The sequence below is a fragment of the Gambusia affinis genome, linkage group LG10 (assembly GCF_019740435.1).
Source record: "Gambusia affinis linkage group LG10, SWU_Gaff_1.0, whole genome shotgun sequence".
NCBI lineage: Eukaryota > Metazoa > Chordata > Actinopteri > Cyprinodontiformes > Poeciliidae > Gambusia > Gambusia affinis.
The window spans coordinates 15,556,024-15,577,797 of record NC_057877.1 but is presented as its reverse complement, the minus strand read 5'-3'; the positions used below and the strand labels follow the sequence as shown (position 1 = coordinate 15,577,797).

Below are 21,774 nucleotides of genomic sequence, written 5' to 3'. Positions count from 1 at the left end.
AAAAGCACCATCTCATTTACCCGGTGGCTCTTTTAGCGTGCTGATTGGTTGTGACAGACTGTATAAAACTTGTAAAAGTGAGACAGGAAAAGAACACAGTACAATCACTCTTGATGCTCTGGTTGCACTCATTCTTCCCTGTTTTTGGGTCACTATTATTGGGTGCTTTCCAATGGCTCCAAGCAGGTGATCCGGCCAGGAATGCACTCGGCTCTGCCTCTGCCTTTGGCCTTTCAGGGCTAATCGAGCATGTCCTGCTGGGTTTTCTCTGTACTGCTGCATGAAGCAGAGCCAACATTGTCAGACTGCAGCATTATTCAAAGTAAAGTGGGATGTTTGTGAGAAGATGATTTTCTGCTTTTTCCATTAGGGCTGCATATCAAACCTGGATCTTCGGTGGAAAGTACAAATCACTTCACTTTTTTTTTTTTTTTTTTTTTTTTTCAGCGTGTGGGCGTGTGCTTCAAGATATCTGTAGAAAAAAGCTATTCTACTTTTTCATTTTCATAATCCTGAACAAATGTGAGAATTGGTAGAAAAAAAAACAACATATTTTTCTCATAACAAATCTCTTTAGACTTTAGAGCCAAAATCAGTCGGTGCAGGGCAGAGAAATGCTTAGGGAATGAGGGTTGGTGGAGTGTTGAGCAATCTGTTATGTATTTTGGCCAAACTGACCTTCTCTGTTGTCACTGGAAGTTGAGAAATGCTGTGATCTTTCTTGATGGTTTGGAGCCTCTCATGAGGTGAGGAGTTTACTCGATTGCCAGCGGATGTCCCTGCAGGGAATATTAAACATAAAACAGGCTCTGTCTGTTTTTTACCTCTTACCGTTTGACTTTTATTTCCTTGAAATCCTCAGATCGTCTTCCTTTTCTGTGTGCTCATAGATTGAGCACTCTAGATGAGTCATTATCAATCATAACAAAACTGTAGAAAGTTATTTCCAGGAACTAAGTGTTTAGTGAACAATGATTACTATATGAAGAATACCACACAACAGACACACAACCTTTGAATGTATGACCTAAATTTAGTGTGTGGTTTACGTTTTGCTTCGGTTCGTGTTCAGGCTTGAGTAATATTGTCTCCTCTGATAAGAGCCAGACATGATGGCATTGTTTTACGTTTTAGCAGACAGTAGAGGAACAGAGGTATGAAAAAGATTTTGGGACTTATTTGTTCGTTGTTGTGACTCGTTCTCTTTGATTGCCAACGATGGAAGATTCATGTTGACATTCCAGGACTAGCTTGGGTGTGTAAACCCAATGCAGCATGAAATCACAAGCACCATCTGCACTCTGGAGCTCCTTCTGGATTGTTACAAGACTCTTTTACTGCATCGAAGTAAAGCTTGCAACTCATATAAAATCTGAGAAGTGAGCTTTAACAGCTGAACGGCTGACATTAATGTTAACTCAGCCAGTAAGCCCTACACATCAGTGTTTATGTAACATTAAGTGGGGATTTGGACCTCTGCGAGTCAGCCCATGTATTAGAGGACATGCAGTTCGTTGGGGGGATTCACACAAAATGTGTGGTGATAGTTAAACAGGACATAAAAATATCCACTGAGCTGCTCATCCTTTCAGTGCTGTCTGATTTTTTTAAGCAGTGCCAGTGCTTGTCCTTTTATAGCCATATAGCTTTGTGAAACTATGTGGTTTTATATGTTTCTTGGTTACAAAAGTTAAAGCATTTCATAACAATTTCCATTTCTCCTAAACAAGGAAGTCCTATGTTGTCTCAACATATAACACATGCTGTACTTGCCCTGAGTAAAAGTTACTCTAATTTTATCATCTAGTGCTTTAAGTTACTCTCAAGAGCAAAGTAATGAAATGTACAAAACTTTTATCCACTTCCTGACCAAACAATACAAATACTCACTTTTGGTTAAATGTAGATTTGGTAATGTTGAGTTAATTTATCCAAACATTTTCAAGAAGTTATGTTGTCAACATGCAAGGTCAGTTCAAGGTTGGTTTTCAGGACAGTCATCTGTTTTCTCCAGCCAGTGCAGTGGACAAAATTAGAAAAACAAATGTAAGCAGGGAATGGTTCCCTATCCAAACATTAAAACCTTCAATAAACTCCTTTTTTGATTAAAACTGTTTCTACTTATCTCAAATGTAAAAAAAGAAAAACAAACTGATGATCTTTATTTTTGCACTTTCCACAAGGTACTTGAATAAATTAGTTCTTCATGTTAGATGCATTTCTCAGAATGTAGAACAGATTTATGAGGCTACGTATTCAGCCATACCCCTTCTCTGTAAACTCTGCCAAGTTTCTATTATTCAGTTCTGAAGAATATCATTTATTGCATTGGCTATAATAATGACGGCTGTCTTTTCATAACAGGATGTGGACGGGAACGGTGCGGCCTCCTAAATCTGCTCAGATTTTCTCTGTTCAGATGTGACATCGGAGTGTCCAACTAATTCCCCAAAACTTTATTTTTGGAACAGGCCTGAGTTTTTGTCAAGTGTTATGCCTCTTTCAGCAAATGTTTCTTCAGAGAAATTGGAGCCTTTCTGTCAGGCTTATCAATCAACTTCGTCCCTTTCTTCTGAGAGGCTTTACTGTTCCTAGTAATACACGTAAAAATGAGGCTGAAATGGGAAAACAACACAATCTGCTCTGCTGGAAATGAACTGACTTTTCTGTTCTTTTCTGTTCTGATGTTCTCTAAACTTTTTGACCTACTTGAACTTAGTTTGTGGGAATTCCAAAATTAAAGTCTTTTAGGATTTAATGGCATATACTTTTTTCTCTGGTTCTATTTTTCCTTTTCAGTTGAAGCAGCCGGAAAAGGCGGCAGCAGCGGCTCATACCTATTTTCAGGCCAATCCAGAGCATGTGGAGATGGGCCAACACCTCGAACAGTACAAAGACCTGCAGGGTGTAGAAGAAAGCCACTTTGTGGACCGGGAAGCCCGGCCTCATCAGGTAAAAGAAACAGTCCTCATGGTCGAGGCTTTCCTCCTGTCTGCAGCATCTGATTTCGAAAGTACAGTTTTACAAACGGCCTTGATAGAAATGACCCCTAGAGTTTTAGTGACTGGAAACTCACTGAGGCCTTTGAATGCAAAAGCATTTTAACTCCTTATCCTGCTGCTCCCGCCACCTCTTTTTCTTTTTTTTGTGCCTTAAAACTAAGCAGTACCTTCCATTGGAAAAGTCTACTTCTTGAACTTTTCCTTTTCTTAGCTAATCACCCCAGTGTGTTATATTTGAAAACTAAATACATAAGTAAAAATTGGCTAATGTAACTTCAGATCATTAGATTCTACTCTTCTTTACCTTGGTGTCTTTGTGCACAAATTAAATACTCCTGGGGCTTTACTTAAGACTTCTTTAACATAAGAAAATGTACGTTCTTTAAAAAAACAGAAAGATGTTTCAAGATTTATCCTCTCCTCTTGTCTCTTTCTCCTTCCCTGTGACTTCTCTGTCACAGCAATCATTCGCAGCTGCAGTAAAGTTATACGACAAAGGCGACTATGCAGGAGCTATAACTCTGTTTGAGGATGCTTTGGTGGAATACTACAAAGCCGATGTGGAGTGTCGGGCACTGTGCCAGGGTCCGCAGACGTTTGAGGGCCACGACCACGTACGCTACCGCTACAGCCTACTTGAAGTCGTGTCAGGTAAGACAAAACAAGTCAGAAAATGTATCCACCTGGTTTCAGTTTCAGTGTTACGTTTAAATTTTAGTGCAAACATAAATATTTATCATCGAGCTGCAGATAAAGCCAGTGTATTATTCTTATGATTTCATCATTCATCTTAAGTAGATCAAAATGTATTTATCAATATGTATGTACAGTTAAAATAATAATCCCTTTGTCCATGCTTCAATTTGGACTTCTTGGTAATAAAAAGGTTTGACTTGTCATCTTTACAGGTAAAAGAAAACATAAATTGAATAATTTGTGTTTATAGCTCTGTTAGTTAGGTCCAATGTCTATAACCTTTTGTTAATATATGTTATAAAACAGTGTACTAAAGTTGAAAGTACAGAGATTAGGCTGTATAGTTTTGCACATGTTCCAGAGGTGCAACAGTCATAATGATTTCATTTTATAGTCTTTAAGGAATAATATAAGTGGTCATTACAAAGAATGGCCAGATTACTCACTCAGTGCAAGCATTGTTCTTAATTTGGCTGGATTAGCTTTTCTGCACAGTTAGCTCTGGGATTTGGTAGCTATGCACTATTACCGTCTTCGACAGACAATGTAGACAACTTGACCTGAGGCCAGGAAGACAACACGAATACATTTATGGACACAGTAGAAGATGATTTTCCATACCCAAGTATTTGTAACAATTCTGTGTTGATTTGTGTCTCTGCTCAAAATAAAATAAGTAAATAAACAAAAAACCACCAGCTTTTGTATTCAGTGTGGTGCTTTTAAAATGTATTCAGTTCACATTTTGTAAATAAACAGACATGTATTTGATTGGAATTTTATGTGGTAGGCTGGGATAAAATGGCAAAATAATTGGGAACTGGAAGGACACGTTTTTCAGTTTATTTTACATACGTGAGCCATCCGCATGCAGCTTGCCTGAGTCAATACTGAGTAGAAAAACTTTTCTCTTCAATGAAAGCTGTTGGCGCATGTCTCTACCAGCTTCATGCATGTAGAGACTGATTTGTTTTTTCATTCTTCTTTGTTTGGATGAAAGAAACTAATAAAAATACTATCTTTTCATTTAATTTTACTGTCTTTCTGTCATCTTGTTTTGCTTTTATCTCTTTTATTTGGAAATATTTTCAAAATCTAAAGTTTCTTTTTAGCCGTTCTGCATTTTCACTTTTACTTTTGCTTCCTGCTTCGTCCAACCCAGTCAATGGGACGTGTGTGTTTGACAAAAGTCAGGCCATTTTCTTTGGAAGCTGATGCAGGTTTTTGTGCAGTAGCCGCTGCCTAATTGCTGAGTGAGTGTTTTCTGACTCTCTCATATGTGTGGTCGGATTGAGTAAACATTAAAAGACAGCTAATTCATTTTGGCCAGGCTTTGTTTTATTTAAAATGAACAGATTATTTTCCATAGCGCTGCACCAGTCGATTCTGTGATCACAATGTTTATATGTGTAATGATGTATAGCTTTGGGAAATCAATCTGCTGTGTGACTTGGATGAAACAAGAGAAGGATTTAACAGAACTGCTTCCGTCTGTACGTGTGAAAATTTCTATATTTGATCTGAATCCTGTTGCAGCTCTGCGTGTTTCAGGTATGACCTCTGCTCCTCTGGGGTTTCCTGAAGAAATTTAAACATCACAGCCTTTCTGTCTGAAAGGAAAATCTTGCTGCAGCTGCCTCAGAATGACCTCACTACACATACATGCTAACCACACATTCACAAATGCATGCTGTCACTGCTGGCTGTCTTCTCAGTATACAGCATGAGGAAATGATAAGCAGCCTCCCAAATCCTGATTCTGCAAAGGATGACCTAACATCAGGTCCTACAGTCCCCATCGGAGCAAACTATTTTATTATGGGATAAGGGTGCATGAACATCAAATGTTGGCATTCACATTTGTAAAAGTTTGCAAATACAAATTTCTTTTAGCATAATCCAAAGACTAAATTTTTGATTGCATTTGTTGCAGATCACTTTACTCAGGTTTTGCACTGTGAACATGAGTGCGTCCGAGATCTGGCTACCCGTCCTGGCCGCCTCTCCCCCAAGGAGAACTACCTGCCTCTTCACTACGACTACCTTCAGTTTGCCTATTTTAAAGGTGGGTTGTTTGTTGTCTTTGAGGTGATTACATTTTAGATTAATGTATTTAGATTTTGAGGTTCTTGGACATGACAGACGTTTGTTTGAATTTTTGAATTATTGCACCCACGGCTCATGCAGGCAGATACAAGCAGACGAAGTTAGTTTGCTGAGAATTGAGAATTAATAACATTTTCAGATGTGTGTCTCTTTGGATATTTTAATGTCTTTAAGTAGTCTAACTACAATTACGTTTGTTATGAGATTTGGTAGTCCTGATGGACTTTGGCTAGCAATGGTGTTTTTAAAACCCCTCTGAATTGTACATGATTGGATTTAAACTTTCACATTGAAAACACTAACGTATTCAATGGTGTATTAGTATAAATGGTTTTCATTTTCACAAACTATATTTTTAAATTTTATGTATTCTTCAGAAATGTTGGGTCCTAAAAAAGCATTTTTATTACCTGAATGGAAATAAGAGTATTCTAACAGTCAAGAAGTTCAGAAGCAATCATTTGTATTAAAACTATTATTATTTGTCATCTTAAACTTTTTTCTGCTCTGCAGCCTCAGTCTGTTTTATTCGACTCAGCAGCAGTGGAAGTTTTAAGTCACTCAGCAGTGGTTCTTATCTGTTTGCCTTATCTGTGTAGGTTTCCATAAAAAAATGTTTTCTGTTTCAGCTCAAATCTCCAGACTTTAACTAACCTGCAAACTGCAGCTGACAGCAACAAATAAACTCCATTAGCTAAAGAAAGAAGTTCTGTATTAACCTTTCATCCTTACAGCAGAATGAGGAAGGCTTACAGCTAGCTGAAACATGGATCAAAAGGTGTCTGATATTTGATTTGTATATGTGGAAAAAATCTGTATGCAGGGCAAAGTGCCAAAAATGGCAGTAGCCTGTTTCTTTTTATAGGAAACTATTGACTCGTTTGTACTTGCGTGCATGGTTGTCTCTGTACAATCAGTGCTTGGCTTTATTTCCTTTGTAATATTATTTTCTGAATGTTAGCTGTTTTACATCCTAACCTGCCATAAAATTTGATAATCCAGTTCATCTGCAGTAATATACTGATAAACACTAATCAGAGAAAAATCTTGAGCTTTCTTCCGGTCTCTCTTAATGTGTGCAGTCAACAGGCTGGAGGAAGCGCTGCAGTGCGCTCTGACCTACCTTCTGTTCCACGAGGGAGACGAGTTTATGGCAGACAACGTGGATCACTACAGAGAAATCCTGACACATGACAGCACCCCACGAGAGGTCAGGAATCTGCTGCGTCATGTGAGGGCTGGGTTTGTATGGAGGACTTTTTCTGCCATAATCCAAGAGCACGCATTTTCAGTCTGAAAGCAGGACTTCATATCTTTCTTCTCAAAACTTTTAAGATAGATAGATAGATAGATATTATGTCGTGACTATGTTGTCTTTGATTGGGTGAACAAACTCCTGCCTAAGATAGTACTGAAAATGTGCTCTTGGATTATGACAGAAAAATTCCTCCATAGGTTTGGCAGCTCAAGAAAAGACAGAGTTGATCAAATTGACAGTCTGACAGTGTGTCGCAGAGGCCAATTGGTTTGGATTTGATGTAACGTGTGTTTCAGGTGAAATTTATTGCTTGAAAGATCAGTTTCATCATGGGGATTTTAGGAAAAACACGACTCATAGTTACTTGCTCAAGACGCAGCAAAACGTTGTTATGTTAGGGAAATGATGAACCGATGTATTTCAAATTATTCTTCCATCCATTGTCCATACCTGCTTGTCAGTCATGTGTTTGGACTTGGAGTAAGCCGGAGTACCTAGAGAGAATCCCTGCAGCACAGGGAGAGCAAACAAACTCCAAGCAGAAAGACCAAGACTTGAACTGAGGACCTTCTTGCTGCAAGGCCACCATGCTAATTAAATGTAATTTATTTTAGTAATTACATTCAGATATAAAAGTAAGAAAAATATATTCAAGTGTTTATTTTGTTCATTTTTATGTATTATGGCATACAGCATCTGAAACCCCAAAATTTGGTTTCACAGAAAATATAAAAGTTAAATTAGCATCTTCATAAAGCTTGGCAGCAGAGGGAAGCATGAAGCAACGCTGACTTTGGCTTTAATGAAACCCAGTGGACCAACAGCAGCAAATGATGTGGGTCCCCAGATCAAGTTAAAATGTAAATACTTCACTCTGGACCTCAAGCAGCTTGGACTCTGTGCCTCTCTGCTCTTCATCCAGATTCTGAAACTTGAACTTTGCATGACTCAACAGCAGTCCAGTCTAGAGGAATATATTTACCGTGTCTGGAGCTCAGACTTTGGATGACAATAAAATATTCCACCTAATGGGTGATGCACCACTGGAGTAGCAACATGTTCCAGTGCCCAAGATGCTAAAATCCACAAAGTGTAAAAAGGTTAGACAAAAGAGAGGAGAGGGAAAATTTGGATTTATCAACTTGGATATAACTGTCTAAGTATTTAACAAACCTATGACGTATTGCATTTTGCCCTCATCTTTTTTCTCCACATATTTTGAAGTAACTTTGATTTTGGTACTCAAAGCACATTTAATTCTCCACCATTATCTAAGCTAAATGGCTTAATTTACAACAGACCACAGCCTGGCTTGAACTGGAAACAGAATCCCAGACAGGCTGATTCAATCACAGAAGGATTTAATATTCTGGGAAGAAGGGAGTGGAGAAATTGGTGAACTTATTAGCGCAACTAATAGCGCAGAGACTAATCTTAGAAATGAATGTGAGCAGTTTGAAACAATCATGGTTTTGATTTTACAATCCCCTCTTTGAATTTGAAGTGCATCTGAACACTAAATAGAGTAAGGATAAGTCATTGCTACATCTACAAATCATCCACAAAGTCCAGAAATCTGCTCTCTTCTTAGTGAAGATGGACTGGAAAGAATCCCTGGGAATGCTCCAAACCAGAATGATGAAAGGCAGATAAAGACGTGATGCAGGAAGTGAGGAAAGACTTGAGAGGAAAGCTGACAACCTTTTGTAAAAAGCCCACTTCTTGGCAAGTGCTAAAGGGTGCTTTCCAAAAATCTATCTGGTTGGTCATCAGTTTGCTTCACTGAAAACGACTGAGACTGCTGCCTTGTTGCTCTCCCAAATATTTAGTCTCTCACTAGAAAAAGCCTGTTGCTCATTAGAACAACCAAAGTTTCCAGCAGAATGTGTGACTGTCTGGATAACATTATCAGAAACTGAGATAAAGAGGCTGAAGCTTATATATCAGCTTATAGTTTTCTAGCTTTCCCATTTTTCACATCTTGTCAGTTTACTGTACATTAATTGCCCTCCAGCCTGCCTCCTCCACGCATTCCCTCCCTTTTCTGCCTCTGGGAGCTCATTTGTAGGGTGTCAGGGCCTGGCTGAACATGCCTCTCCGTCCAAAGGTCCTGCTTTCAAAAGAAAGGAAAACTGGGAGTAGAGCGTCTGCATAAGGTCTCTGACAAAATCTTCATGCTGTTTTCCAAAGAATAATGGAAAAGAAAAATGCTGCAGGCGGTTCAGATTTTGTAACAGTCCTCTGGGCAAAGTTTCACTCACTCTGAAAGAGGTAGAACCTTTTTTCTTTCTTATTTTTTTTTGCTTGCTGCATTAGTGATACCATTTGTATACGTGTTCATTTATTTAGATAAGGTTTCAATTTTAAACCACATTTAGGCATCAAGAAGCATCTTTACGTATATATATTGCACATGATATGGATGTCTTTGAGGTTTTCTTGTGATAAGGGTGCCCTTTCTACATTGCGAATAAGTCAGTTTCACTTTTTATCCAAATGTAACCAATAGTCATCTTCATGTAGATGCCCTTTTTCAGTTGTGGATGTTACAATAAACCGCTTAAACAATCACCTTTAGAACCTAAGAAACATCTTCATGTCAATGTATTTTCTAGGTTGTTAATGAAAAAGGTGTTTCCACATCATGAAGTAGATGATTTTTAGAAATGGGATAAGTGATAATGACAAAAGTGAGGATAAAAAGTTTTTGGTTTTATTTGTTGTTCTTTTTGTCCTTTTGGCAAAATGATTGGGACATGGTAGGTAGAGATGTTAGCACTGGTAGTGCAATTTTATTGCTAAACAGCATATGAAAAACTTGGAACTCTCTTGGAACCACTGGTTGGAAACAGTTGGTAAAGGTTACAGTCTCATCATACCTTTAGTTTTTGGAACAAGGATCCATCACCACATAGCAACACCAATTCTTATGGCAATAACCCTTCTCTAATATCTTTTCTATATTTTGACTTTGATGGATTTTCCCCTTTCCGCTACATTCACATGTAATTTAGACAGAAGAAAAATATCTATTTCTTTTGGTTTTCTTTTGCTCATGGAAAAGTTACCATACATGAAAATATTGCCAAATATGTACAAGCCTGGACATTAAAAGGTCCAACTATCTTTATCACAATATTTAATAATTGATCACTGTTCTTTGTTTAGATTCAGTGTATATTTAGTAGTTTAGTTTCTAATATTTGTATATTAATGACTGCTTATATATTTGTATATTTATAATATTATTATATCATTAATACAGAGATTGTTATTAAACTGTGTTTGTCTTTAGGAAGCTGAACGTTACTTGACGAGGCACCATCTGGAACTGGAACTCCTTCTAATGGGCAGCAAAATAATGGGCGTTGACTTCACTGAAGGAGTGAGTTAATTTTAGCATAGTAATATTTGTAATTTAGATCCTTTTCTTGTCATATGGCTTTTGATCTTTGAAGCACGCCATGAGTAGTAATATCTGGCAAGTTGTTCCCACTTAAATAGTAGTTTTGCCCAGAAATGATAGAGACACTGTCCACATGAATTGGAGGAACAGGTGTCTGGCAGAGCTGCAATTCACCACTTTTTCTGCAGCCAACAGCACCACCTGCTGGTCATGCTAAGATATTTCAACCTACATGCAGCGAAATCCCGTCTGAATTTGATGAGCAGAGCTTTTAGGAGCATGTAGCAAGCTAGTGAGAGGTTTCAATTTGTCTCTAATGCAGAATTACTGGAGTAACACAGGAGGAAGGGATGATTCCAACAGGTAAGATGTAACGCCAGAAACCAAAACCAGTGATTTCAGTTGAATTTTGTAAATAAATTAATTTTTCTTCTTTCTGTATGAAACTCACTAAGAATCTCTCTGAGGTTCAACAGTTGTTGCTTTTGTTTCCTCAGGATTCCCTCAGGAACAGATGGTTGGATGGAGTATGTTCCCATTTCGGAGAAGAAAAACATCACTGTGATTGTTTCACAGCAGCTTAAAGAAGGTAAGCCTGTGAGAGGCTGTTACTGAAAATCTATTAATGTGATTTTTAATAAATCGGTAGGAGACTTAATTAAGGTGATTATGTTTGTGTAGGTGGCCCCCTGCTATATGACAGTGTGCAGCTGGTGCAGAACTCCATGGCTTTGAACGGGACCCAGCGGGTTCTCCTCGATCATGTTATTTCTGAGGAGGAGTGTGCAGAGCTCAGAAACCTGGCACATGTGAGTACATTGTAAAGTTATGATATCAGGGTTAGTTGTAAATATAAACCTGACTTTATTGATTCAGTGTAGGGGGGGGGGAAATGTGCCTGAAGCTTATTTGTGGGTTTATTCCTGTTTTCCAGGCAGTCACCATGGCAGGAGACGGTTACAGAGGCAGGATGTCTCCACACACTCCCAACGAGAAGTTCGAAGGAGCCACTGTGCTTAAGACTCTGAAGGTACACTGAATGCTAATGCAAACAACTTCCTTAGTTCAAATGCACATGTCAACTGAAGCAGGTGTGTTAACCTCATTTTCATTTTGGGTCAAATAAAAATCTAGAATGTCCTGAAAGGGTTGATCGTGACAGTAACAAACTGTTAATATATTAATAAGTAACTGTTTCAATGAACACTTCTTAAAATTAAATAATATTGAACATATGTTCACATTGGTGTAACTTGGCATTATACAGATAAAAAACTGGTTTGATTTGGTTAATATTACTATTTAAGCACACAATTGACATCTTGAATGTTCTATTTAGAGTCTGGACTCTACTCTAGAGGGCCACATGAACAGCAAGGGGAGGTCGGATTTGGCCCCCAAGCCTTGAGTTTGACACATGTGACGTAAAGGATGCAGGAATCTCATTGTGGATGTTGCTTAAAGAAGTCCTGATTTTTGCTTGACTACATTTTGTCCTCCTTACAGTTCGGCTTCGAGGGCCGAGTGCCCATAAGCAGCGCTCGACTCTTCTATGATACCAGCGAGCGAGTGAGACGGATCGTGGAGTCCTACTTCATGCTCAACACTACGCTGCACTTCTCCTACACACACCTGGTGTGTCGGACAGCCATCACAGGTCACTAACTCACTCAACATAAACCCCTAAAGCCCCACAATAGTTTATTTTGGGTTCTTTCCATGACTCTTTTTAATAACATTCAGATCAATTTTATGGGCAAAATTTGTATCTTTGTATTTCCATAAGGGGAAATTAAAAACTACTTTCATCCTCTTACAACAAATACTTGAAATTTAGATCCAAACATGCTAATGTCCACACATTTATTGATTTGTTTGTTTGTTGGGTGATTGGTTTATTATTTGTTGTTCCTTAGGCCAACAAGATCACAGGACTGACCTGAGCCATCCCATCCATGCTGACAACTGTCTGCTGGATCCAGATGCCAACGAGTGTTGGAAAGAACCACCAGCATACACATACAGAGATTACAGGTAGGACAGCCATGTGTGTCTTCAAAGCATGATTTAATCCAATGGATTATATAATCTCGTATTGATTTGGTGTTGTCTTTTCCATTTTCAGTGCACTGTTATATCTAAATGGAGATTTTGAAGGAGGGGAGTTTATATTCACAGAAATGGATGCCAAAACAGTCACGGTGAGATGGTTATCCAAAAAAAAAAGATTTTACTTCATAATGGAAATCCTATAGGAGATAACACCAGAGGTTAATTTATATGTTTGGTGTTTGAAGATAATTAATGAATAAATAAAAAATTTAAAGCAAATTTTCATTTAGTTTGCAAGTGAATATAATGTTGTGATAATATAAACAAACTAAATTTGGATCTTCTTTCTTTTTCAGGCATCAATAAAACCAAAGTGTGGTCGGCTGGTGGGTTTCTCATCAGGGGGAGAGAATCCACACGGTGTGAAAGCCGTCACCAGTGGGCAGAGGTGTGCTGTGGCCCTGTGGTTCACCTTAGATCCGCTCTACAGAGAACTGGTAAACAGACTTTAAGGTCACTTCAGTTAGTAGTACGGTTTCAGTTTTACCTGCAGTGCTTTGGAAAATGATTAACACCGCAGGATTGGTTTGCAGCCACAAAGTGAAAGCCATTTTAATAGAACTCTGTGTGATGGATCAGCAGTGATCGCCTCATGTTTGTGGAGTAGGCTAATAAGAGTACAGTGTTCTGAAATTATGTTTTGCTTTTGTCTTTAACCCACACTGAGTCTGTACGTTTTAGAATCACATTTCTCTGTCATAAAAGCTGCAAGTCTTTTGGAGGATGTCTCATAGAATTTGTATGAAACTATGAGACTGATTTTTTTCATTTTTGTTTAGTTCCTCTAAATCAGTGGCAGTGGATACAAGTGTTTACCAAAGTTCCCTAACAAGCCTGCACTCCATCAATTTGGGTGCCAGAGTTCTTTTCTTTTTCATTTTTGTTGATATGACATCAACAGATGTAATTAAGAGATCATCGTGTTCGTAGAAGCCTTCATGTGGACGAGTACAACATCAGACTACGTCTAAATAGTTTACCCTATTTAGACGTAGTCTGATGTTGATGTAAATAGGGTTAACTATTTACGTCTAAATAGACATAAATAGTTTACGTCTATTTAGACGTAAATTATTTACGTTTATGTCTAAATAGACATAAACCTCTATTTAGAAACAACTGGACGTGTTTCTGGAAACACATCCAGTGAATGTGTTTCCTGAAACATATTATGTTTCAGCTAATTCCTTTTTCTGAACACTTACTAATGTTTAGAGACCCACTATTATCTCTCAGTGACTCAGATAAAAATGGCATTGCTATTAATCTTCTTTTACAATTACTCATCATTTGCTACAATCTGACTTCTCATACTTCCTCGTCTGAGTCATGGTCCTAAAATATACAGCTCCGGAAAAAATTAAGAAACCACTTAAAATTATCAGTTTCTCTGATTTTACTCTGTATAGGTATATGTTTGAGTAAAATTAACATTGTTCTTTTATTCTATGAACTACTGACAACATGTCTCTGGAATTCCAAGCAAAAATTTGGTATTTATTTGCAGAAAATGAGAAAAGGTCAAAACATCGAAAAAAGATGCAGAGCTTTTGGGCCTCAAATACTGTAATGCAAAGAAAACAAGTTAATATTCATTTAGAAACAATAATACTAATGTTTTAACTCGGTAAGAATTCAGAAATCACTATTTGGTGGAATAACTGAGGTTTTCAATGGGGTTCAATGCAGTGGGCTTTTAATTTTTTCCAGAGCTGTGTATACTTTTTACAGTAACATATGAGTATCAAGGTAACTCTGCACTTATAGACAACGTGTTACATCTCAGTGTAAAAAAATACTAAATAAATTAATCTTTCAATATCTTTATTTGGTCATTCTTTTTATTTGCTGCAATATATGAACAAAGTTGTTTTTTTCTCTTCTTTCCTTCTCACCTGTGTCTTTTTGTCCACATTTTTTTCCAGGAGAGACTGCAGGCGGACGAGGTGATCCAGGCTTTGGACACACAGTCTGTTTGGGGTCAGGGCCTCACCCTCAACCCTAAAGATGAACTGTAGAAGTCCATCACTTCTTCATTATCTTTATCAATGAAAGCCTTTGGTATATTTTGCTATTTATTAAACAACATTTGGATCAGAACATTTCTATTTTTGTACTGTGCTATACTGAAGTGCAAAGTTAATAATAGTGTTGTGTAATCGGTTTTATTTGTACCGTCAAACTAGTTTGGCTTTTGAACCTTTTTCCAGTAACATCCTGTTGTTTGGTATTTTTTTTATGCTGTGAACTGTGAAGTTGATGTTTCACTGTTTTGGGTTGTGATTGTTTCCAATCTTAATTCAGAAAACTCAGAGGTTAGTAACAAAATATACCTGAAACTTTTATCACAACTATGACTGCTATAAATATATATGCATTATTACACACACTAAGATGTTACTCAATATTTGAAATTGCCAGTAATAATTTTCCAAGATTGGTGGTACACTGTTTCTCTATTTTGGAAATTGCAATAATTGGAACCTGTTCCATGCTGAATACATAATTTGTAAGAGCATTGTACAGTTTTGCACGTTTACTGATATGGGAATGGTGAGCTCATGGGTATTTGATTTATTTATGTTTTTTTAGACAGCTGATGTCTGCATTTCATATGAAAAAAGTTTTTTTTTTCATGAAAGATGCCAGCTGTTCCTGTTTCAAGGAATGTGTTTTTATGAGCATATTACTTCATGCCTGTATTGATCATGATGATGATGATGCACTGTAAGTCAAAACTTAAAGTTTCCTATGTGCTCTCAATATTTTTATTGTGGCTTTAAGAGGGAGACCATTTTTGTCTTAAGTTAACATAAAATGGGTGTGTTCACACATAAAAATAAAAATAAATTGAAAATGTTTGTAATTTATTTGTCTATTATTTATATTTAAAATTAAACATCCAATATTCAAAATGAACTTAAAATGTGTATTTTCCAGGCACATAGTGCCGTTTTATAGCACAATCAAATCTCTATATGGTTTTAGAGTTGATGAGAAGATAATATTGTAACATAATGCAACTTGAATACCTGAAAGATGAAAAGCAGTTTTACATAACAGAACCATAATTTAGTTGTGTAAAACTCCTAAATCTACAAAAAAAAAACTATCTATATTGATTCTCTATCTAGATGAAGTCCTCTATCCCTTATTGTTACTTTGATTATACTGTAGGCCTTCCTCTTATTAAAAAGAGGCTGCTATCCTACTGCCTGAAGAGCTGAAAACAATTTTACCTACGAATTCAGGCATTTCGATCAAAGTTTCAACTGTTTGGTCTCAGTCTGTAAACATTTAATTCAACATGAGTCATAAACTTTTAAAACACATTTAAAGAGGATGTATCTTATTAGCTGTGCTCAGATTAATTATTCAGAATAATAATGTTGCTCTAAGTCAGCATGTAGACGTACAAAAATAGAACTGAGAGCATTGAAGAGCACCAAAGGTCAGCCTGAACAGTCACTTTCCTAAGAATTAAGACTTTATTGCCATTTCAGATAATTGTGTAGCTGCTGACTGTAAATGTTTATTATAGTTTGGATTTAACCAAAATGTAAAAAGTGCTGAAATTGTACTGTCTAGGTTTTCTTAGAATGATAAAACAACCTTTTTTTTTTTTTTTTTACATCTTCGGACACACATCACTAGATAGAGTTTTTCATTCATGAGCATTAGCTCGTTCTACATGAAATTAATCAAGCACTCTGATCAAAGGCATGCAATGAGAATCAATTATTCTGTATTTTAGGAAGCACTTTGTACAAGGTAACGTGCATTTGTTGCTACACAGAATATAATTCATAATAAAAAAAATTCACCAATTTACTGGAGGATTGATTTAGGACTGTTTACATGAAAGGAGGTCACTGTGGTTTACTTTTTTCAAAACGTATTGTAACATAGCACAGAAAACATTACAACATAACACAGAGTACACAATAATATTTCGTTCATATCTTGCGAACCGATGTATATATATATATATGATAAAATAAATTTCAGTTGCAATTTTTAATAAGCGCTGGATGTTGTGTATGAATTAGGAGGGTGTGAGGGGCTTGTTTGCCTCAGTAGCGGTAAGCGGAATCATCCGTGAACTGGAAGGGTCTGGTTTCACGCATAGAACAGAGCAGCTCCGACATTCGCCGCGCACGCCGCACCTCAATCGCCAACCTGCGGGAGCGCTCTAAGCTTAACAGCTGCTGTGCTCTCTTCTCATCGTGTTTCCGCTTCAGCCACCTGGAAAAGGCAAGAAAATATCGTCTAGAAGAAATTATTTCAACATGATAGTTAGTCTGATGATTAATACTTTTAACAGGTATTTTTCTGCTCTATAGACCAGATCCCCAGAGAAAATGTTTGTAAAATTAATTTTGTAATATTTACCCTTATCTCAACATCAAATTTAAAAAGCAAAGCTACAAATATAACATATTTTACACCAAAGATCTAGAATATCTACTTATTATGAAAGTTCATACAGTTTACTGTCTCCTTGCATACTGGTAGATGTTTTTCCAGGCCCAACTTTTTTTCCCACCTCATCCACTGGGTTTTAGGCAATATGCAAAACCCCAAACTAATTAGCCTCCATATTAAATGCCTGTGTGCCTCACAGACTCCAGTAAAGGGAAAACCAAGACCTTCACAAGAACATCACTTTTAACTACACTGCAGTGATGTCTGTATATAATGTAAAAAGCTGAGATGTGGAATTATCTAATTATTCGTTGTTTGTTACTACTATTGATGACTTTGAATGAAACAGGTAAGGAGGTCACACTCACAGATTGAAGGCACGGTCACACTCCTGGCGGCTGTGCATCAGGCAGTTGCACTCCTCCTCAAGTTTCCTGACCTCCAGAACCTGTCTCTCTCGCTGCACCTGCTCCTTTTTCTTCTTAAGCCACGACCTGTAGGCCTTCTCTGGGTCATAGAAGTCTCTCTGTGACAGTGGGCAGAAGTGGAGATAATTCAGAAATTGTGAACGTTTTTTTCATTCTTAGTTGGAAGGTTTACATCAGCATTCTAACTTTTGAAGAGGAAGAGAAATTTTTAGGATTTTTTTTCTGAGTATGACACACTGACTTCCTCCAGGAGAAAACTTTTAAGGGTCAGATGGTGACAAAATAAGACAAAGATTGAGCTTATTTCCCATAAGCTCAATGGGACATAAGCTCCGATTGAGCTTAAATGGCACTGAAACATGAGCTTAAATGAGTGAAAGTTGGATGGAGACTTTGATCTACATAGAGAGGAGGAGATGGAATCCTTCATATTTAAGTAGTGGATTAATATTTGACAGGTTTTGTGCTGCCTACCTTAGCATTTATCCTCTCTATCTCCTTGGCATGATGAATCTTTCTCTCCTCAAAAACCTGCTCTCTTTTCCTTATCAACCACGACGCGAAGGCCTGCTCGTTCTCCTGTCTCCTTAGCTCCTCTTCCTCACGTTTCCTCTGCTCTGCCTGACAAGAAGAACGACAATCTATGTGAGAAAAAAGTTTACCGATGTCAGAACTACAATACTGCAATGCAAATATCTACAAATTTATCTTTTATTTTTATTATCACACCTCTCTGGCAAGCCTCTCCTTCTTCTCCTTCATCTTCTGCAGCAGCTCTTTTTGTTGCGGAGAGAGAGCAAAAGTCGCCTTGCAATGAGTTCCTGTCGCAGACTGCACTCGCCTCTTGCCGTTTATCATCTGGGGGCCTCTCTGGCCTTGGCTGGCCGAATTGGGTCTGACTTTGCGCTCAGTCGGAGGTCGCGGTGCTTGACGTTGGTCAGTGCCCAGTTGAAAGGGGGGTTGGAGGTGAGCAGACGACTGTGTACCGCTACCTACATTATTTACTATTGGAGGGAGGAGACTCTGGCTCTCCATATCCTTCATACTAACAAGGTCAAACTTACCATCTTTTTCCACAAGCACTTTACTCTCCTTAGTTTCCTGAAGTCCTTCAACACTAAATCTTCTGAATTCCTTGCTTTCGTCATAAGGAGAAAATGTTAACTCAGATGTCTTCCTTGATACCTCAGAGTCTGCATCTGTAACCTTGGCTCTTTCCTCGCTGCTGACTTCTTCCTTAGTATCACCGATAAATACTTTGGACCTCCTCCGTGATACCTCAGACTCTGCATATGAAACCATGGCTCCTTCCTTGATGCTAACTTGTCCACTAGAGTCAATGATTAAGTTGGACAACATCTCTGATACCACAAACGATGCACCTTCAAACAAGGCTCTCTCCTTTTCTTCATCAGTGTCATCAGAGTCTGAAAGAAGCGGGGGCACCACCAGGTCCACCAGTGTGTCTTTGAAGTGAAGCCGTCTCTGTCTCGTCATATCTGGCGTTTCCTGTTCCTGCAGTTCCTTGTTGGCCTGCTCGATTTTATCCAAGATGTCCATCTGTTCCTCATCTATCTCAGGAGTAGGTGATTCTGCACGTAATGATGTACTCTCCTTGTCTATGTCATAGCTTAACGGCTCCATAGGAGATGGCCACCTTTCTTTATCCTCTTCCACATTGTCTGGTTTTTGGTCCTTGTTTTCATTTCCTATCCCTTCTCCTGGGGTCTCTTCATTCGCCAGCTCTTTGTCTATTTCTGCATCTATGTCTCCATAGTCAGAGCCCTGTTCAGTAGATGAAATAGACATTCATTACTTAGGTTGTAATGTAGACAAAAGACCAATCTCAACACTTAGACTTTGATAATCTGCTAGTGTGATAGCAGATAAGTCTGTTTGCTCATCAATGATGCATTGGGGAGTATCAGACTGAAAGTATGCCACTGCATGTGAAAAGCATTGGTTTCACATGCAAGCGGTGAGATGTGCAAGGTTGTGTAACTTAACACTATTACCCATCACACTTTGAAGGAGCTCTGTGGGTTAGTGACACATTCAGGACGCACAGAGGGGAACTCCAAACACATAGAGCCTTGATGCAATCGCATTCATACCTTTAGTGTCATTAACACAGATTTTATGGCATTTAGATTATAAAAATTATGAAGTCAGAGAGAAATTATAATTTAAATTTGTTTCATAAATACAATTTGGAAAAGTGTGTCGCTTACATAATATAATATAATATAACTGATTATGTAACATGAAAAATAATTTCTTATTTTTATTGTTTTTTCTCTGTTACATGAGAGTGTTGGTGAACATCAATACAGTCAAAAATATTATTAAATCTAATTAAATATTATTCGATGATGTATGGCAGTATATTTGCATTATTAAATTCATGTGGTCTTTTGTATATGGGTACATTTTATTTTTTGAGAGCAGTATTTATATTTGCAGTACCATCAGAGAATCAAAGCAACCCAGAGGTCCATGTTAGTTGTGAAGGAGCCGTGTTAAAATAGTCTAGTCAAAGTCTTCACATAATTTGAATTGAAAATAAAAACTGCTAGACACATGTAAAAAAAAAAAAAAAAAAAACACTTCCAACTTAAACTGCAGTCCAAGGAATAGATTCACAAAGACTGAACACAGGTTTTTTTTAGATTTTTATTTTTTTTTTAAAACTGGGGAAAAAAGAGAAATCCTAAATCCTTTCCCTTCCTCTTCACAAAAGGTACTACTTTGGGTTGGTCTATCACATAGACAGATGATGTGGCAGCTGTAATGTGCGACATGTTGAAACCTCAAGAGGTATAAATACTTTTGCAGTACAAGGTGGATTCACCCCTGAAATTAAAATGTATTGTTGTCCCACAGAAAAGGGAAAAAAGCAAGCAGTCGGTTACCTGTTCACTTTGGCCCTCCTCACTGATTAGCCAGTCAAGATCTTTTTCAAAGTCGTCTTCATAATCCTCCTGAGACTTGGATGAATTTGCCTCAGTCATGATCTGAGTCAAAAAGACCAAATGTTCAAGAAATTTTGCAATGATTTTAAGTCATTTTTACAAATACAAATGATACTAACTGTTTATGGCCATACCATGAAGCTGATCCACACTGGGTTTTAAGACATTTCTTAAAAGTAATAGGGAAAATCCCTTCAAAAGTTTTTGTTCTGGTCCATAGTAAATATACATTTTGGCTGTAATATGTTCCTATGTAAATATATATCCTTATTTAAACCAAAGTATGGTTTTTTTGTAATTTGATTTTCATCACTATCTCCTAAAAATATAAACACAAATCTAAGACACATGTTTTATCTACTAATAATTTACTACTTTGGAGGCAGCAGTCAGAGTGAAAAGTGTAATTAAAAATTTAGTGATCAAAGCAAATGGCTGTTAACATAAAGAGTCGTCTGAAGTACGAGACCAGGATTCAGTAGATGAAATAGACATTCATTAAAAACAAGAAGAACACTACAATCGTGCTGTTGTTAATATGATATTTACTTTAAATGCGATACATAGTTGTTTGGCAATGTCCATAAGTAACTCATTAAATCGACATCACAATGAAATAAAGACAAACTCTGAATAAATTGTTTGTGATTTGTCGCCATCTGGTGAATAATAGGTGGTATTGCATAATTACCCTAACTTTATTTCTTTTTAAACCATAAATCCGAATCCCGTAGCTAAAACAACGGCTATATGTTTAATTTTAATTTGTGTAGTATTGTAAATTGTAAGAATTTACAACACTGGACTCAATACAAACTAAGACAAAAATACCCCCGTTAATCTGGTTTATTTTTATAATTCTGGTTGATAGAGATAAGTAAAATAGGAAAACTAAAAGTCGCGAGAGCAGCAATCAACACTGATCTTTTCCTCTTTCATGCTAAACAGAAATAGATAAGAGATTCTTACCAAATGAATGTTAGCTATTCCACTCACCAACAGGCTGCGCAACGACCTGCCGTCGATGAGTTAGGGAAACAAATTTATATGGTCGGACTTTTTCGTTGTTATTTCTCCATCTCGTTGTCCCACATACTGCGTAGCAGTCTGTATGGCAACACCTGCGATCATAATCTGGCCCGAGTCTCTTCAGCCTTAAAAGCTTTAATAGACGTGTCGTCATGGCAACCAACAACACGCTTTATCAAAGCGCATGCGTACAAACACGGCCTGCTGTAAAGCTACTGTTTTATATTTCACACATAAGGGTCCATTCCATATCTTTATGTGTATTGAAAAGTTTAATTACTTCGGTTTCACCTACGTTAAGCACATTGTACAGATTAATTACACACAGACTGACGTTTTC

The 21,774-nt window shown here is 37.5% G+C and overlaps 2 protein-coding genes across 5 annotated transcripts in view; one reads left to right on the top strand and one right to left on the bottom strand.

The window, feature by feature from the left end:
• The window catches only part of p3h2 (prolyl 3-hydroxylase 2), a 47,792-nt gene extending 32,351 nt beyond the window's left edge, over nt 1–15,441 (top strand). Inside the window, exons 2-15 of the mRNA XM_044129458.1 lie at nt 2,800–2,952; nt 3,464–3,653; nt 5,632–5,763; nt 6,887–7,014; nt 10,358–10,447; nt 10,791–10,831; nt 10,966–11,057; nt 11,150–11,277; nt 11,403–11,498; nt 11,975–12,125; nt 12,385–12,502; nt 12,594–12,669; nt 12,877–13,017; nt 14,506–15,441. Coding sequence (XP_043985393.1) covers nt 2,800–2,952; nt 3,464–3,653; nt 5,632–5,763; nt 6,887–7,014; nt 10,358–10,447; nt 10,791–10,831; nt 10,966–11,057; nt 11,150–11,277; nt 11,403–11,498; nt 11,975–12,125; nt 12,385–12,502; nt 12,594–12,669; nt 12,877–13,017; nt 14,506–14,598 — 1,629 coding nt within the window. The 3' untranslated portion in view covers nt 14,599–15,441. The remainder of the gene's footprint in view (nt 1–2,799; nt 2,953–3,463; nt 3,654–5,631; nt 5,764–6,886; nt 7,015–10,357; nt 10,448–10,790; nt 10,832–10,965; nt 11,058–11,149; nt 11,278–11,402; nt 11,499–11,974; nt 12,126–12,384; nt 12,503–12,593; nt 12,670–12,876; nt 13,018–14,505) is intronic.
• A 1,137-nt stretch (nt 15,442–16,578) lies between these two features.
• Nucleotides 16,579–21,599, bottom strand: ccdc181 (coiled-coil domain containing 181). Of its 4 annotated transcripts, XM_044129456.1 has the most exons (7): nt 21,375–21,598; nt 20,346–20,447; nt 18,498–19,218; nt 18,163–18,359; nt 17,908–18,054; nt 17,374–17,531; nt 16,579–16,825 (listed from the first exon to the last, which is right to left on the bottom strand). In XM_044129456.1, the coding sequence occupies exons 2-7, from the start codon at nt 20,442–20,444 to the stop codon at nt 16,654–16,656; spliced, it is 1,494 nt and encodes a 497-aa protein (XP_043985391.1). In that variant the 5' UTR covers nt 20,445–20,447; nt 21,375–21,598; the 3' UTR covers nt 16,579–16,653. The 4 variants fall into 4 exon arrangements, 3 of the variants coding, with proteins under 3 accessions (XP_043985391.1, XP_043985389.1, XP_043985390.1); XM_044129454.1 differs by having other exon boundaries at nt 18,163–19,218; XM_044129455.1 differs by having other exon boundaries at nt 18,163–19,218; nt 21,402–21,598.
• Nucleotides 21,600–21,774: the final 175 nt, after the last annotated feature.

Excerpts from the sequence above, each read along its gene's own strand:
- ccdc181 (XM_044129454.1), bottom strand. The coding sequence starts at position 20,444 with ATGACTGAGGCAAATTCATCCAAGTCTCAGGAGGATTATGAAGACGAC. Across the intron at positions 18,055-18,162 it reads AGGAGAGGCTTGCCAGAGAG|GCAGAGCAGAGGAAACGTGA; the intron begins GTGTGATAATAA and ends TCTTCTTGTCAG. Across the intron at positions 17,532-17,907 it reads TAGAGAGGATAAATGCTAAG|AGAGACTTCTATGACCCAGA; the intron begins GTAGGCAGCACA and ends CCACTGTCACAG.